The sequence below is a fragment of the Clinocottus analis genome, unplaced genomic scaffold (genome assembly GCF_023055335.1).
Source record: "Clinocottus analis isolate CAN_PGR_092001 unplaced genomic scaffold, fCliAna1.0.p SCAF_21, whole genome shotgun sequence".
Lineage (NCBI taxonomy): Eukaryota > Metazoa > Chordata > Actinopteri > Perciformes > Cottidae > Clinocottus > Clinocottus analis.
The window spans coordinates 2,885,411-2,903,387 of NW_027175943.1; the positions used below are offsets into that span (position 1 = coordinate 2,885,411).

The following is a 17,977-nucleotide window of genomic DNA, read 5'->3' on the forward strand; positions in this document are numbered from 1 at the left end:
AAAAAAGCAGCGTGGTCAATACAAGGCAGGGGGCGCTGCTGCGGCGCCGCAAATAACACGAGAATGCGCCACAAAACCATTACGTTCAATCACAAAGTAACAAAAAACAGGAAGGCAAGACATTCCCCGATGATTGAGACTTTGGTCCATCGTGTCTCCTTGTTCCCGTTGTTTAGTTTAATCAGAGTCACGCGAGGAGCTTCCGTGGGCGCCATCATGGTTTTAGATATCGTTTGTTAATTGTAAAAGCTGATATGTGGAGACTCGGAGGGGGAGGGAGAGGAGAAGGAGGCACAGGAGAAAGGAAAGGAGGAGGGACCGAGGACTTAATTATAACAGATTGGTGTGTGCGTAGTTGTGAGTGTGGCGTAAAGCCAAATTACATTACATTTTAATAATTTATCGTATTTTAACCGAGAGATTTCTTAGAAGGCTCTTTACAAAAAATACATTCATCCTTCTTTTCAGTGGAAAAGGCCTCTGTGGGGAAAATATAAGGGAGGTAGTAGCACAGCAGGACTGGTAGTGGACCTCGACAGGCGTGGAGAGGAAGAGGAAGAAAGTGCGTTATTGTTAGTTGACACTCATCATCATCATCCTCATCATTCGGCCTGCTTGAGAAGCGAAGCCGGGAGCTGGAGTTTGCAACAGAGGACTCACCATGGCGGTAAACCTGGACAAGGAAGCGTACTACCGCCGCATCAAGAGGCTGTACGGCAACTGGAAGGTGAGGGAAGCGACCTGGCGGGTTGAGGCGCGTGACGGCCGTTAGTCGTCCGCCGGGCTCCACTTCACCCAGCACGAGGAAAAGTGACCCGTGCAACGTTACCCCCAAAAACGGGCTACGTTAGCCGCGTTTTCCTCCAACGAGGGGGCTCTGTCGTCGGCGTGAGCGGTGCAGACAACTAGGCCTCAGCAGCCACATTCAAACCCGCTTTATTCACGCTCAAACTGCCCGTTTCTTCCCTTCAAATGGACGCGTTTTCAGTCTCTTGTCACAACATACTCTCAAGCTAACTCATGTTCCACGTTAGCGAGTGAGTTTCCCACAAGCTAACGCGCTAGCCGAGCTAAAGTGTGTCCGTGAGCCGGGCGTGTGCGTTCATATCAGCAATAAATCGTGTTAAACGGGTCCCAGAAACACAATGTCCCGCGCAGGGGTGTCTGGCCGTTGGCTGCCAACGAGCCGCTGGTCCTTTTAATGTCTGTGAGTGTCAGTTTATAGTTTCGTACCAGTCGATACAAGCTAATGCTAGCTGTTAGCTTTATAACTAGCATGAATATGTCCCGGTAACATGTGCAGGATGTCTGGAAACCACTATCTCTGAATTGTGACTCGACGTTACCGTTTGGCTTATTCATTAAGCGATTTAACTTAATGGAAGTTTTAACTTTTAGCATTCACTTGGTTATTGAACCCCAATTATACAAATGAGCCCATTAAGGACCGATTTGTTCGCTTTAAAAGTCGTTTAAAGACTTTAAATAAGGCTTTGTGCGGCTTGAAGGCACCCCAGGGTGCTGCCGGGTGCTGCAGCTTCAGATTCTGGCTTTGCTGTTTCAAATCTACTTTTCAGTGATGCTAACAGGACTGGCTGTCTTCACTCAGCTACTCATGTCACACCTGAAGCACTCTTAGTCTTGGAGATGATTTTAGAAGAGGACGAAGCAGAAGCACCTCCAAGTTTGGTTTATAATTGTTATTATCTTGTTATTATCTTTTTATGCATAACATTAAATGACATGCTTGTGTTTTTTGTTTTGTTTTTGTTCCCCAGAAAGGAGAAGATGAGTTTGGCAAAGTCGATGCCATTGTTGTGTCCGTCGGCGTGGACGAGGAAATCGTGTACGCCAAGTCCACGGCCATTCAGGTGAGAGCACCTTGTGGGCTTATGACGTCACCCGGGGTGCTGATGACGTCACCCGGGGTGCTGATGACGTCACCCGGGGTGCTGATGACGTCACCCGGGGTGCTGATGACGTCACCCCGCGTGCTGATGCATTCAGGCGCCGGATGGGGACGGCTGTCGCTGGGATTTTTATCGCCTCTAGATCTCTTATCGGTTTGGTTCCTTTTGATCAAATTGTGAGACTAAAGAACAAATTGGAAAAATAATCAACATTGCTTTATTGTCATGTAAACAAAGTGTTTCTTGAGCAGCCGCACAAAAAGTTCCAACATCTTTAAAATACATTCGCGGCAAAATTCATCGTGTGTGTGTGGCCTTTCAAGGGGGTTGCACTGATGGAAACCTCCTGTGAATCTAGTTGAATTAATCTTTTTTTAAATTTCCCCTCAGACGTGGCTGTTTGGCTACGAGTTGACGGACACCATCATGGTGTTTTGCGAGACCAAAATCATCTTCCTCGCCAGCAAGAAGAAGGTGGATTTTCTCAAACAGGTGGCCATAACTAAAGGCAACGAGAACGCCAACGGCGTCCCGCCCATCACCCTGCTCACCAGAGAAAAGGTAACGGCCGAATACTCGCTGCCCTTTTTGTACATTTGTCGTCGCCAGAGGAGGTGCATTTCTTGTAGCTGAACTCGGGTTCTTGATTGCTTTTTTTGGGGGGTGTTTTGTGTGTCTCAGAATGAAAGCAACAAGGCGAACTTCGACAAGATGATCGAGGCGATCCGAGGCAGCAAAGAGGGCAAGACGGTCGGCATCTTCAGCAAAGACAAATTCCCCGGAGATTACATGAAGAGCTGGAACGACACCATCACCGCCGACGGGCTGGCGAAGGTGACAAAGATGTCCCTTCAAGTTGCAATTATTTGTTTTTCTTTTATCTCGTATCTCCAGTTTGGTCAACACCTTTTTCCTTTTACGTTTCTCTTACCCGCAGGTCGACATCAGCGCCGTGGTCGCGTACACGATCGCGGTGAAAGAAGACGGAGAGCTGTCCCTGATGAAGAAGGCCGCCGCCATCACCAGCGAGGTTTACTCCAAGTTCTTCAAGGAGCGCGTCATGGAGATCGTCGACGCAGACGAGGTGATGCTTCACATCACTACTGACCTTCATACGTAGTCCTTAAGAGCCGGGATCTTCTCCTGCACAACATTCCTCTGTGTCTAAAGTGTCAGTGTGTGCGTTTGCGGTAATAAATCCAGAGTCTTCATCGTCGTCTTTCCCCCAACAGAAAGTGCGCCACAGCAAGCTGGCGGAGTCGGTGGAGAAGGCCATCGAGGAGAAGAAGTACCTCGGCGGCGCGGATCCGTCCACGGTGGAGATGTGCTACCCGCCCATCATCCAGAGCGGAGGCAACTACAGCCTCAAGTTCAGCGTCGTCAGGTAGCTCACCTCACCTGAGCGCCGACACGGTGACATCCTTTAAACGTTGACGCTGTTGGTAATTGTACAAAAACACTTCTGATTCAGCACCTCTTAAAACCAATTGTAACTCTCCTTTTTTCATCTTTGTTACATCTTTTTATTATACTTTTTAAACAAAAAACATTCTTTGGGCTATTAAATTAAATCACAATCTCCTAAAGACTAAGAATATATCATCACATTGATGTTTTGGAGTCTAAAAAGCGTAAAATAAGCAGTTTATTATCATAATAGAATAAGAAAAGCAAACATTTTAAGGTTGATAATGAGGACTGAAATTACTGAATCTAATAAAAAATATTTAATTTATTAAAAGGTTTTAGCTTAAAACACCTTTCTAAAGCTACACTCACAAGATGCTTATCCTAGCTTAGCATAGAGGCTTTAAGCGGGAAAACGTAAAAACAACTAAAATCATCATCAACCATCAAACAACCATTAACAGGCCACGCCCCCTTTTTTCTGTTTTTCCAGCGACAAGAACCACATGCACTTCGGCGCCATCACGTGCGCCATGGGGATCCGCTACAAGTCGTACTGCTCCAACCTGGTGCGCACGCTCATGGTGGACCCGCCGCAGGAGATGCAGGACAACTACAACTTCCTGCTGCAGGTGGAGGAGGAGCTGCTCAAGCACCTCAAGCACGGTGCGTTCAGGGGCACGCCGGCAGCGCGGGAGCTTTGGCTTGAGAACGCGCAAATGTTTTAATTATCTACGAATCTGTGATTTTTATTTTTTTTCTTGCAACTTTTGTATTTAAAATATTTCTTTTACTCAAACGATTCCGAAGTCAAAGATTGTGATGACAAGAAAAAGCATGAAAATCCTATTTTTTGAGGCGTAAGACGTCAAATCTTTTGCTTTTTTTGGAGCTGAAAAAATTGACAAATCTATAATTTAGCAATATTTAATGTGTTGAATCCACTTGGTTCTTACATAAACAGAATTAATAGTTATTACAGGCAGCTGTGGTTGATGCAGGTTCAGTATATTTGTGTGTTTTGCTGTTTTTATAAACATTATTTCTTGTTTTGCAGGTGTAAAAATCAGCGAGGCCTACAACGCGGTCCAGGAGTACGTGAAGAAGGAGAAGTCGGACCTCGTAGCGAAGCTGACCAAAAACCTCGGGTAGATGGACACATTTCTATTCCTCCACGTTCACGCTCACATTTACACACTTGTCTCATATCTTTTGTGTTTCATTTCTTGTCGTGCTTCGTAGCTTCGCGATGGGCATTGAGTTCAGAGAAGGCTCCTTGGTGTTGAACTCTAAAAACCAGTACAAACTTAAGAAAGGTGAGAGGCTAAGGAGCGACTGCGTTTCACTCCTGGAGCGACTCAAAAACGCGCCGTTGTTAACTCCTTGTTGTTGTGCGCGTCTCCTGCAGGCATGGTGTTGAGCGTCAGTTTGGGTTTCGCCGACCTCGTGAATAAAGACGGCAAGAAGGACGAGCAGAAGAAGTACGCCCTCTTCATCGGCGACACGATACAGATCAACGAGGTGAGAGGCGACTGCAACACGAGAGCCGAGGTGTCGCGGCGTCGGGTTTAACGCCGCTTATTGATCGCAACCTGAAATGTTTCCGTAACAGGAAGACGCCGCCACGATACTCACACCCGTCAAGAAAAAGATCAAGAACGTGGGGATCTTCTTGAAGGTACAAACAAACAAACAAGTGTAAGATGAACAGTTAGTTTGTCTATTTTTTAAGGTTTTTTAATGGAAACAAACCCAATAAATGTGACTATATCGTCATTTTTAACACGTCTGGATTATTCATCTGAAGCGATATTGTTCCATTTGTGTGTCGATGTCTCCACCAAACTGTGTTTTGTAGTAACATACAAGCGCCACAAGGGGGCAGTAGCTGCACCGGCACTGAGTGCCTGCAAATGTTTCACAATAAAAGCCTCGTTAGAAAATAAAAGCATATCAGGGCTTTTAAAAAATCATTTGAAACATACAAGTATTGTTTTGTATTAACGGCGTAATGCAGAAAACAAGCAAATACACAAAAATACGAGCAAATATACTTGTCAAAGGGGATTAAAAGTAAATATTTAAAGCTCCTGCTTGAGAGTTTATATTTCATTGACATCCGTCGTGCTTTAAGAGTCACCCGGTCGCTTCATCTGTGATTTACATTTAGATTTTGGACGTTTATCAGCCGTAATGTTCCAAAAATCGGCGCTAATTTTGGTACTTCTCTCCTCAGAATGACGACGAGGACGACGAGGAGGAAGAGGGCGACGACGCCGAGGAGCTGCTGGGGAAGGGCGCCCGCAGCGCCGCCCTGCTGGCCGACAGAACCAGAGTGAGTGCGTCTTGTGTCGCGCGATTTTCCGGTACTCTGACTGGTGATCAGTGTTTATTTGGCACCTTGACCGAGTGTTGGTAACTAAAGAGTGTTGTTTTTGTACTCTACCAGCTACTCGGGAAGGTAAGTATTCACTGTTTTATTCTCAAAGTCATCGGCTGAAGTGCTTCAGTTGTAAGAATCCACTTACTGATCGGGGGGAAAGTTGTCGTCCTTTTTTGTTTTTCAGTTCTTGTTTTTGTGTGTTTTTATATTTTTATGACCATCCAAAGCGTGTAACACATGTCTGCATTCTGCATGTGTTATATATATACATATTATTTATTTTTCTCCATCACCCCCCCGCGTACAAGAATAATCCTGGCCTCCCTTTGTGCGCATCATCACTCAGTTGTGCGTCTGTTGTCCGATCTCAGAACGAGATGACGGCGGAGGAGAAGAGGCGGGCGCACCAGAAGGAGTTGGCGAACCATTTGAACGAAGAGGCCAAGCGGCGCCTGACGGAGCGGCAAGGAGAGAACCAGATCCAGAAGTGAGTGCGTTGGCCTCGTTCCTGCAGGAGCTGGACTTCACTTTGTCAGATGACATTATGCAAGATTTGAGACTGTGGATGTTTTCATGAAGGTGGCAATTCATGTGTTCATGTGTCCTAATTTTACTGTCTTGTTTGTCATGTGCGTGTAAATATGTGTTGTTGTGCGTGTGCAGGTTTAAGTTGTGTGTCTTATGTCAGCTAGACAAGACAATTGTGGGATTTTCCTTTTTTTTTTTACATCAAACGTTGATAAAGGATCGCCGTTATTGTGTTTGATAACTTTTGCATCATCTTAAAGTCGTTAATTAGCAAGTTACAAGTAATTTACAGTTAAATTAAGTGCCTAAATATTTCCTAAATGATGCCCAAACAGAGTAGTACTAGTGGGAATCACGATATATTATTGCAATACATTGAGTATTGCGATATAAAGCGAGTTATTACACTTTTTATTTTTATTTTTTTTCAACCGCATATATATTCAGTTTTTGTTTATTAATTGAGTTCCTCTCTCTTCCTCCTCCAGGGCCAGAAAATCCAACGTGTCCTATAAGAACGTGTCTCAGATGCCGAGAGATAAGGACATCCGGGAAATGAAGATCTTCATCGACAAGAAGTACGAGACCGTCGTGATGCCCGTGTTCGGCATCGCCACGCCGTTCCACATCGCCACCATCAAGGTAAGCGCTCCACCGGCGTTCTGCTCCTTCCCCCTCGACGCTCTCTTCATATGTAAGCTGACTGTTTCCTTCCCTGCAGAACATCAGCATGTCCGTGGAGGGAGACTACACGTACCTGAGGATCAACTTCTACGTCCCCGGCAGCTCTCTGGGGCGGCAGGAAGGAAACATCTTCCCCAACCCCGACGCCACGTTTGTTAAAGAAATGTGAGTCCTAAGTCATTTACCCCACTAAGGGATGTGTTTCACGATACAGCGCATGTCTTTCTGCGGTTAAATAGTGTTTATAAAATGGTTAAACTTCATGTTGTTTACTCATGTGGGCATTAAATACTTAACTGAAGTGTTTTAGTGAGATAAAATAATCCTTTATTGGTCCCTCAGTGGGGAGATTGAAGGATTACAGCAGCAAGAGATGGTATTAAAATCCAAAAACAAGCAATAAAAAGAAGCGAACAGTCGAAATAATCCACAACAGCACTATTATATATCCAGACGGAATAAACAAGTACTTAAAAATGTATTTATACTACACCAGTGTTTTGTTTTTAGCTCAGTTTGTTGTGTAGTCTGACAGCAGCAGGAGGAAGGATTTGCGGTACAGCTTCTGGTGGAAAGTAAAGAACTTTAATGCAAATATTAAAGTATTTAACGTCCCATTTTCTTAGAAATTTAAGTGTGTATGCACACACACGGCCCTCTCTACCAACTTACAATATTGAGTGACAATATCTCTATAAATGATTTAACCACGATACAAATTAAACTGGAAGGTGATGAATTGAGGGTCTTGAATCGCCCTTAAAGTGTTTTTTTTTTCGTCCCATTCGTCTCCTATTTACCCGTCTCGCTCGCTCACAATCCCTCCCTCCCCGCTTCGTCCTCTCAGCACGTACCGAGCGTCCAACCTCAAAGCTCCCGGCGACCCGTCGGTGCCCTCCACCAACCTGCAGAACGCCTTCCGCATCATCAAGGAGGTGCAGAAGCGCTACAAGACGCGGGAGGCCGAGGAGAAGGAGAAGGAGGGCATCGTCAAGCAGGACTCGCTGGTCATCAACCTCAACCGCAGCAACCCCAAGCTCAAAGACCTCTACATCCGACCCAACATCGCCCAGAAGAGGATGCAGGGCTCGCTGGAGGCGCACACCAACGGTGGGAGGAAGCGCATGTCACCATTTTTAAATAGGAGCCATGATGAAACGTGCGCTCGGCTTTAAACGGAAACTCTCTCCTTCGTGCACAGGTTTCCGCTTCACGTCGGTCCGCGGCGACAAAGTGGACATTCTTTACAACAACATCAAACACGCCATCTTCCAGCCGTGCGACGGGGAGATGATCATCGTGCTCCACTTCCACCTCAAGGTAGCGGCCGTTTGCTTCACCTCCCAGTGAGACGCTCGCGTTTCTGCAGAGGTCATGGGTTCATTTATTCGCCCCTGTCCTTTCCAGAACGCCATCATGTTCGGCAAGCGGCGCCACACCGACGTCCAGTTCTACACCGAGGTCGGGGAGATCACCACGGACCTGGGCAAACACCAGCACATGCACGACCGCGACGACCTGTACGCCGAGCAGATGGAGCGCGAGATGAGGCACAAGCTCAAGTCGGCCTTCAAGAACTTCATCGAGAAGGTGGAGACGCTGACCAAAGAGGAGCTGGAGTTCGAGGTGCCGTTCAGAGACCTCGGGTGAGTGAAGCCCGGCGCACTGTGACGGAGAAAGAAGGTCAACACACAGGCGGTCTGACCGTCTCGGCTCTTTGTCTTGTAGGTTCCAGGGCGCCCCCTACAGGAGCACCTGCCTGCTGCAGCCCACGTCCGGCTCCCTCGTCAACACCACTGAATGGGTGAGTTAACAAAAACCTCGCGAACATCTGGCGTTCGTCTTTGGGTAAAAGTCCATTACTAGATAAATTACTCTGCAGTAGTCGCTGGTATTTATCGGGATTCATATAAATGTTTAATAATTGACTGACTGGTGTCCAGCCCCCGTTCGTGGTGACCCTGGACGAGGTGGAGTTGGTCCACTTTGAGCGCGTGCAGTTCCACCTGAAGAACTTCGACGTGGTCATCGTCTACAAGGACTACAACAAGAAGGTCACCATGATCAACGCCGTGCCCGTCAACTCCCTCGACCCCATCAAGGAGTGGCTCAAGTAGGGGTTCATTTATTTTATATATATATATTGAGTATCAAGATATATCTAGTGCCGCGATATTTTGAGTATCGCGATACTTACTATATCACGATAATATAGATTTATTCCATTTTTTTCCACCGCAAATTGTCCCTAAAGGAAACCTTTGTCAACATATTGTCAGTAAGAAGATAAAGTTTTCCGTCATGTTCATCTCACTTCAATCATTTATATTGCAGCAAAAAACAAAACATTTCTAATTTCTTTCTCGGACGTTTCCATGTTTTGTTTTGAGCAACTTTCATAACACAGCACCATCTAGTGGACTGAAAAAGCAATTTATTTTAATATTAGAGTACCAAAAAGTTTATAATTTATACCTAATAACAGAATAATACTTTACTCGCGTGCATCGACACAATATCGGCACGCGAAATATCGCGATACTGTGCTGTATCGTCTTTTTCTATCACATACATGCTGGTTTCTCTGTATTCGAATGCGTTCTGTCGTCCTCAGCTCGTGTGACATCAAGTACACGGAGGGCGTCCAGTCCCTGAACTGGACCAAGATCATGAAGACCATCGTCGACGACCCCGAGGGCTTCTTCGAGCAGGGCGGCTGGTCGTTCTTGGACCCGGAGGGCGAGGTGCGTTAGGAAACTGAACGTCCTCCTCCTCTCGCTTCTCTGTGTTCCTTTTAGTTTCTTTCTCAGTCGGGACTTTAAACACATCTTGTGCTCGTCGCTTGTTTGCGTGTTTGTCTCCCCTCCTCACGACGTCTTGTTTCGGCCTCAGGGAGACGGCGCCGAGGAAGATTCAGAGTCCGAAATGGAGGACGAGACGTTCAACCCGTCTGGAGATGACGACGAGGAGCAGGAGGAGGAAGACAGCGACGAGGACTACAGCTCGGACACGGAGGACTCCAGTAAGATCATCTGCTTCTGAAGTGTCGCTCTCGAGGGTTTCATCGGGATCTCAAAGAGTCCGACGGTTTCATTTAATTTTGCCGCCCGCTTCGATTTCTAGACTTCAGCGGCGAGGAGTCCGAGGGCAGCGAGGAGGAGAGCGGCAAGGACTGGGACGAGCTGGAGGAGGAAGCCAGGAAAGGTTTGTAAACGACCACGCGCCTGGAAGCGTTTCACGTGATTTAAAACCCTTAAAATAGCTTAAAAACTGCTTTGTGGGACGTGTGGTTCCTCATCCTGAAGCTGCTTATCTTTGGCAAAATGGAGTTTTGAGACATCTTAAATGTTTTGTCCTCAAGCGTTGGCATTCAGCTCATCACATTTGAACGCGTTGTGTGATTTGTTGTGTGATTTGTCGTGTGATTTGTCGTCGTCAGCTGACAGAGAGAGCCAGTACGTGGAGGACGACACCACCACCAGCAGCAACAAGAAGAGGAAGAGCCGGCCCTCAGCGCCCAGCAGCGCGCCCAGCAAGAAGAAGAGGCGGTCCTAAAACGTCTTTCCCTCTCACACACACACACACACACACACTTACACACACACACACACACACACACACACACACACACACACACACACACACACACACACACACACACACTGCCAAACCTAGTTGACCCTTCCCTCGACCCCCAACTGGCTCCTTTGACTCATACTGAAGACACACACACACACACACACACACACACACTCGGACACACGATGTGTAAATAGACGTAGACGCCCCAAATTTTCGTGTCGGTCAGTGACGTGTCATGTTGAACCAGCAGGACACACACACACACACACACACACACACACACACACGCGTCATCCATTAGCTTGTCCCCTCCTTTCCTTTCCTTCCTCATTCTCTTGTTTCCTCCTCTCCATCCATCAGGGCTCCAACTGTGTGTGTGTGTGTGTGTGTGTGTGTGTGTGTGTGTGTGTTTCTATTGCATCGTTTATTTTCTGTTGAAAAAAGATGAGTTTCTTAACTAATAATGAAAGAACGGGCGTGTCCTGATTTTGTATAAAAAATGAGACTCTCCACATCTTTTCCCCGTCATGGTTTCCTCAGTGTTTGTTAAATTGTAGTAATAATGATTTAAAAATGGTATTTTTTTTTCTCTTTTCGAGGGCGGCAGATACATTTTCTGATTTCTTTTTTTTTTAATGGTTTGTAAACTTACACACACACACACACACACACACACACACGTCTCCCTCACACTCGTCCTCCTCTCTGATCCACTTTTCTTTTCCTTTCTTTTTTATTCAGAGTAGATTTGTTGTTGTACTGTTTAATTCTGAAAATCCTGTTTTTTTTGTTTGTTTTTGTAATAAAATTAAAAGAAAATGTAGTTTTTTTGGTTTTGAATGTTCTGTTTTTTCTTAAAGGGCCGGATCGTATATTTCTCGACGTTATCAAATGTTTCCACTTGGATTTAAATCAATGTAACGCTGACTGTTTGAGGCTGTTATTGATTAATTAACTTAATTTGTTCTAATATAATGATAATATAATATTCTTTCAGGCGTTTTGTTCGTTGTTTTTATATCTCTCTGAATTTAAAATCCCTTTTTGTTTGTGGGATAAAACTAATCTGACGGCTGTAATTAGATGCAGAATTAAATCATTTGAGGGAATCAAGCTCTTAAATGTACATTTAATCAACTGATACTAAGTTTAAAGGTGTTAAAAGAATATTTGTAAACGTAGAACATAGAGTATAACCAGCCTCACCAACTTGTCTTGAAGGGATAAACAACAACAAGCGGCTCTGCTGGTCTTTCCAACGCAAATGTGTTGCTCAGAATAACAAATGTGCCGTCCGTCCATACGTCCTGCACATTGTACACATCGCAGCGGCTGACCGCAAACCAAAATGTATGGAGGAGCCTCTGTCACAAACACACGCTTGCATTGCTATACTCGGGAGGACCGACACACATTTGACTTGCTCACGTGTGCAAATTCACACCTAAACATCCAACCTGTCGCTCGTGGTCGCGGACCGCCGAGCGTCCGAACCCGGCGGCCATTCTTCCAAGAGACGACGCATAGCGAGAGGAGGTGAGACCACATTCACACCATCACCATCAACATGTTCTCATCCCGGCAGAGCGTGGAGGGGGGATGGAAGAAAATGATTTTCTTTGGTTTGTACTTTTCTTTCATCAACGTTGAAGTGCAATATGTTGATTATTCTTGTTCGTACAGTTGATTTTACGTGTTCATCTCATCCACAGGGGCTGTTTGTATCCTTGTGGAAGTGCCACACCACACAGGTAAGAAAACACCTGGAAACATTTGTCTCAAAATAAGAGGCAAGTATATTTTAGGAACCTTGCTTAATAAATGCCTAAAGCTATTTATTAATAAGTTCATGATGAGATAGTTGAATGTTCTGGCTGTACATGGGAAATTGAGGCTAAAACTGTTTATTGTGTTTTCTGTGATACTAAAAATGTCACGTAAACCTCTGTATTGTATGGAAGCTCATTTCCACCACACAAGAAGTCATAACTATGACAAACTGTACATTAAAATACAGATAACGTTTGAATTTGACCACAAACATGTCTTTCTCCCGCTTCAGAAATGTTTTTTTGCGTTCATGATTGCAACCAAAGAAGCTAAGCGTTGCCTTGTTGTTCGCCTCACAGGCTCCGCCTCCACCCTCGAGTACGTCCTGGACTCCAACCTGAAGATGAGCTGGCAGGAAGCCCAGAGCTACTGCAGGAAGAACTACGACGACCTGGCCACCATATCCGACGAGGAGGACATTAGCGCCATCAACTTCATGGACGAGAAGGAGTCCTTCTGGATCGGTCTGCACGAGGACGTCAACAGCTGGAAATGGTCTCTGGCCGAAGGAGAAGTGAGCGACTACAGGAAGTGGCAGGAGGGTCAGCCGGACAACAAAGGAGGGGACGAACGCTGCGTCTCCGCGATGGACGACGGCTTTTGGAGGGACAACAGCTGCACCGGCGTCACACTGCCTCACATTTGCATGGACGGTGAGACGCAGCCGACGATGCCGACGTCGAGCCATCCTCAAAGAGGAAATGCCCACATTTGGCATTTACGACCAATATTCAAAACGTCACGAATCTTAAACACTCAACAATTCTTATTTTCGGGGATTACACAGTCAAGAAACATTCTTCTTAATGTTATATTCGAGTATCAAACAAGCAGTAAAAGATGCTTTGAGAAAGTGTGTATGTAGACGTGTGTGTCGTCTGCATAATGATGATAACGCACTGTATTTTGCATAATCTGAGGCAGTGGAAGCTTCTAGATGTTGAATAGAAGAGGCCCCAGTATTGAGCCTTGGGGAACGCCACATGTCATCCTCGTCAGCTCTAATGTGTAATTAGCTACTGACACCTCCTTGAAGTAGGATTCAAACCAGTTAAGTACGTGACCTCTCTGTTTCCTTTCTCCTTACAGAAAGAGGAAACCATCTATACTTGATGAAAACCATACAGAGTAATTGGTTCACGGCTCGGAGAGAGTGCAGGAAAAACTACGTAGATCTTGTCAGTGTGGGGAGTGCGATGGAGAACCATAAGATCGAGCGCTTCCTGAAGCAAAACGATGTGCTGGAGGCCTGGATCGGCCTGCACAGACAGTCCTGGAAGTGGTCCAATGGCAGCACCTCCTCCTTCAGACGTTGGCGGACAATTGACAACAAAACTCATCAGTGTGCTGCAATGCAACAAGGCTACTGGGACACTTTGCCCTGCAACACCACACTCAAAGTTCTCTGTCAAAGTAAGCCCAAAGTACTCAAGTACCTAGGAATTGTACCCAAGGAAATGTCCTTTTCTATTACATATACTCTATTATATATAGCTAAATACAAATCTCTCAAACTTCATTACTCTTTAATCCCAAAATGAATTTACTCAGACTATTTTAAAAAGTGTTAATTCCTTTATTCTTACTTTTTTCCCCAATCTACTGCTCCTCCCCTCCCTCCCTTTCTCCTCTTCATTTCATTTATTTTCCATTAACTGTTCCTCTTTCTAACAGATTCAAACAAAGAGACTGAGACTAATCCCAGGTAGATGAAGTCGTTAGTAGCAGCTCATCCACCCTTAAGAAACAGTGCAGTATTATAAAATGATGCTGTTTCCCCCTCAGCTGTGCAGAGAAGGATGATGGTGAAGATGAAGTTGACGACGAAGTCCGACCTCCAAGATCCAACCATCAGAGGTCAAATCTCACAGCAGGTACGGTGAGCCGCTGTGTTTGAGCTGCTATAAACAACCGAATTGTCCCAAAACGTGTTTTTCTTCCTCTGTTTTGTGTGTTTTTAGTTGGTGGCAGCTCTTAACTTGAAGGGCGTTACTGACGCTAAAGTGCTCTGGAGCTCTTTAAGGAAAGGTAACGATTAAGAACACAATAAACGGCTTACATTTGACCACATAATTATACATATTTCTATATATTAAGATAGTTGGATTAAAATACAGATGACTTTATCACCTTTATCCTGATTCACCTGCATTGTCTTTCATCAACAGAGGAACCTGGACAGAGAATAAAGTAAACCTTCCACCGAGATGTTTTAATTATTAAAAAAACTGCAGTTTTTATCGTTTTTCCTGTATATTCCCTGTAGACACAAGTCTTAAATGATCTGTAAAGGTTGTTTTTTTTGTTTTTTGTCTGTGTTTGAATTGCAATCTCATACAATTCCCTGAAATATTAAATAAAGTCATGTGTGAATCAGTATCCTCGTGTCTTATTCGATGTTCATCAGCCACTTCTCTGCAGTCAGTTTGTATAAAGCACGTCACAAAATAAGTTGTAACTTTGCAAGCCGCCATGTGTGTTGGTTTAGCCGCCTTTTCATTTGCCTAAAATTAATTTACCATACTGGTTATTTAAATGTTCAACCCAAATATGAGCCTCTGAACCGATAAGTCACCTTAAAGGACATTTTTTACAAATGTAAGACACATTGGAAAATTATGTCTATATATGTCTACTTTAAAGACCGACAGCACATGCACACGTTTAGACACAATAGTCACATGACATAAATGAGTATTTTAATATGAATATAAAGGTGTGCGTTGGTCCTCACAAAGACACAGGCGCACTCAGCCCATCGTCAGGCATGCAAACGTCTCCTCGCTGAAACCAACGAGTCTCAGCGAGGCGGCGGCGCTTGAAGACAAACACCCAACCTCTTTCTCGCGGCCGCGAAACGCCGAGTGCCCGAACCCGGAGACGTGTGTTCCAAGCGAGCGGAGGTAAGACCACATTTACACAAGTAACTTCGTCTTTTTGTGTACTTGTGTTTGTTATTTATTTTCTTCTTGTCATTGCTGCAGATCATGGAGGGGGGTTGGAAGAAAATGCTTTTCTTTGGTTTGTACTCTTCTTTTCTCAACTTTCAGAAGTACAACATTTTTATTCGTTTAAAGACAGCTATACGTTTATTTTCGTTTAAATTCTTAACTTTTACTGTACATCTAATCCACAGGTGCGGTGTGTATCCTTGTGCAGGTCACACACCAGCAGAAAGGTAAGTAAACATGTGTTACTATCTGCCTAACCAAAACACCTTGCTTAAGAAATGCCTTCACCTATTTATAAATAGCTGAATGTTCGGGCTCCAGCGCTGTCGCTGATGTTTAATCTGTTCTGTTGAAGTTAGTCACTGTTCATTCTTTATACACTTCATATAAACGGCACATACTTGGCATTTTTGCACTTACTTTATTGTTTTATTTCCTAAATTTATTTCGCTTTTCTGTTTTGTTGTATGTATTGAGTATTTTACATTTCTGACATTTTCTGAGGATTTCTTCTGATATTCTTTTATTATTTCCCCTCAGGATAAATAAAGTATCTATCTATCTATCTATCTATCTATCTACAATCACAAAACAACAAAAGATTGCGCAAATAATAACTAAAACAGTTTATTGTGTTTTTCATGAGTTTTATAACAAAAACATAAAATGTGAATTAAACCTCTGTATTTTTACATTACTTGAAATATTTATAAATTTCCAACATAGATAGCTGCTGTACCCTTATTGATGATGTATACAGTAATTGTCGTATTTTCTTGTAAAAAAAACATTTTCAGTGCTACTTGATAAGGTTCCTTTATTGTCATTATAATTGTCGTCATTATTCTACAATGCACGTCTGCACAAGAAGAAGTACAACAAAGATTGGACCGAATGTTTTATATACTAACTGTACTTAAAAATATAGATAACATTTGAACATATCTTTTTTTCCCACTCTAGTGTAGCGCTTCAGAAATGTTTTTGTGTTACTGATTTGTAGTTAATGTGCCAAAACCTTTGTCACCTGAAACAAGATGGCGACCAAAGAAGCTAAGCGTTGCCTTGTTGTTCGCCTCACAGGCTCCGCCTCCACCCTCGAGTACGTCCTGGACTCCAACCTGAAGATGAGCTGGCAGGAAGCCCAGAGCTACTGCAGGAAGAACTACGACGACCTGGCCACCATATCCGACGAGGAGGACATTAGCGCCATCAACTTTATGGACGAGAAGGAGTCCTTCTGGATCGGTCTGCACGAGGACGTCAACAGCTGGAAATGGTCTCTGGCCGAAGGAGAAGTGAGCGACTACAGGAAGTGGCAGGAGGGTCAGCCGGACAACAAAGGAGGGGACGAACGCTGCGTCTCCGTGTTGGACGACGGCTTTTGGAGGGACAACAGCTGCACCGGCGTCACACTGCCTTACATTTGCGTAGACGGTGAGACGCAGCCGACAATGCCGACGTCGAGCCATCCATTTACGACCAATATTCAAAATTTCCCAAATCTTGAACTAACTAAACTAACTTTCAATTTGTTACAGAGAGTAAACCTTGTTTTCCCTTAACCATTGGAACAGGAAACCCTTCCTTTAGTCAGACGTGGCAGCGTTAGCGCATTATTCCAAGGTGGTTAGCGCAATTGCTAACCTGGAAGTCACACCGGATAAACCCGCCAAATAAGATATTTTGGCAGTTCAGGGCCACCGTACCAACATGGCGGCCGTCTCTGTAAAGAGGACCCGCTAAATATCTCCAGCTACATACTTATTAATGTTACATTCCATTTCTGCCAACACATCTCCCATACATGCTACACACTCTTCTTTATATTAAAAGTAGTGAGTGAGGAGACTCAATGGCATTATCAAAGATGTTTTGAGAAAGTGTGTGTCACTGCAACCGCCAGAGGTCCTCGGCCACGCAGCCACAAACGAGCACCCAAAATATTATAGAGTTTAGTGGAGCAGCATGCACACACTCACGCAAACGACCGGTCTCATAATAATAAGAAAGATAATCAACCATCAATATTTTCTGAGTACATCAGTTAAATTCGAATTAAGCTGATTTTTTTTCCCGCCACACGAATGTACAGCTGAAAGTATTAAACCAGTGTGTAAAGATTAAGGACATGACCTCTCTGTTTCTTTTCTCCATGTAGAAAGAGGAGACACGCTGATGACCAAACCTCTGAATTGGTTGAAGGCTCAGACATACTGCAGGACACACGGCAAAGACCTGGTCAGTGTGGAGAATGGGTTGCATAACAAGAAAATCCTGCACTTACTGGAAGATGAACATGTGGCGGAGGCCTGGATCGGCCTGTATAGAGACTCCTGGAAGTGGTCCAATGGCAGCACCTCCTCCTTCAGACAATGGCGGAATATTCAGCCCAATAATACCAACAACTCTCAGCTGTGTGCTGGAATGCAACAAGGGTACTGGGACGGCTGGCCATGCGACACCAAACTCAACGTTCTCTGTCAACGTAAGCCCAAAGTACAAGTAGGATTTGTACTCAAGCAAAGTACTCGAGGAACAATTCCTTCTATAAATAATAAAAAAATATGTAATAGACCGTGTACCGTGAAAGTCGGGTTACAAGCCGCTCCTACCTTCGGTGTGTGACCCCGTTGTAGCAAGCTAGCGCTGCTGCTAGCTGTCCGCTGCTTCTGCTAGCTGTCCGCTGCTTCTGCTAGCTC

General features: G+C 44.6%; 1 protein-coding gene across 2 annotated transcripts; it reads left to right on the plus strand.

Moving 5' to 3' along the window:
• The first annotated feature begins 138 nt into the window (after positions 1–138).
• supt16h (SPT16 homolog, facilitates chromatin remodeling subunit) lies at positions 139–11,317 on the plus strand. Of its 2 annotated transcripts, XM_068588066.1 has the most exons (25): positions 139–357; positions 469–727; positions 1,779–1,871; positions 2,301–2,471; positions 2,592–2,744; positions 2,848–2,994; positions 3,143–3,294; positions 3,811–3,983; positions 4,375–4,465; positions 4,560–4,633; positions 4,726–4,838; positions 4,930–4,995; positions 5,554–5,652; positions 6,072–6,187; positions 6,717–6,870; positions 6,950–7,077; positions 7,760–8,022; positions 8,114–8,232; positions 8,320–8,558; positions 8,641–8,716; positions 8,856–9,025; positions 9,527–9,656; positions 9,805–9,934; positions 10,036–10,116; positions 10,352–11,317. In XM_068588066.1, the coding sequence occupies exons 2-25, from the start codon at positions 662–664 to the stop codon at positions 10,465–10,467; spliced, it is 3,120 nt and encodes a 1,039-aa protein (XP_068444167.1). In that variant the 5' UTR covers positions 139–357; positions 469–661; the 3' UTR covers positions 10,468–11,317. The 2 variants fall into 2 exon arrangements, with proteins under 2 accessions (XP_068444167.1, XP_068444166.1); XM_068588065.1 differs by having other exon boundaries at positions 139–727.
• The last annotated feature ends 6,660 nt before the right edge of the window (positions 11,318–17,977 follow it).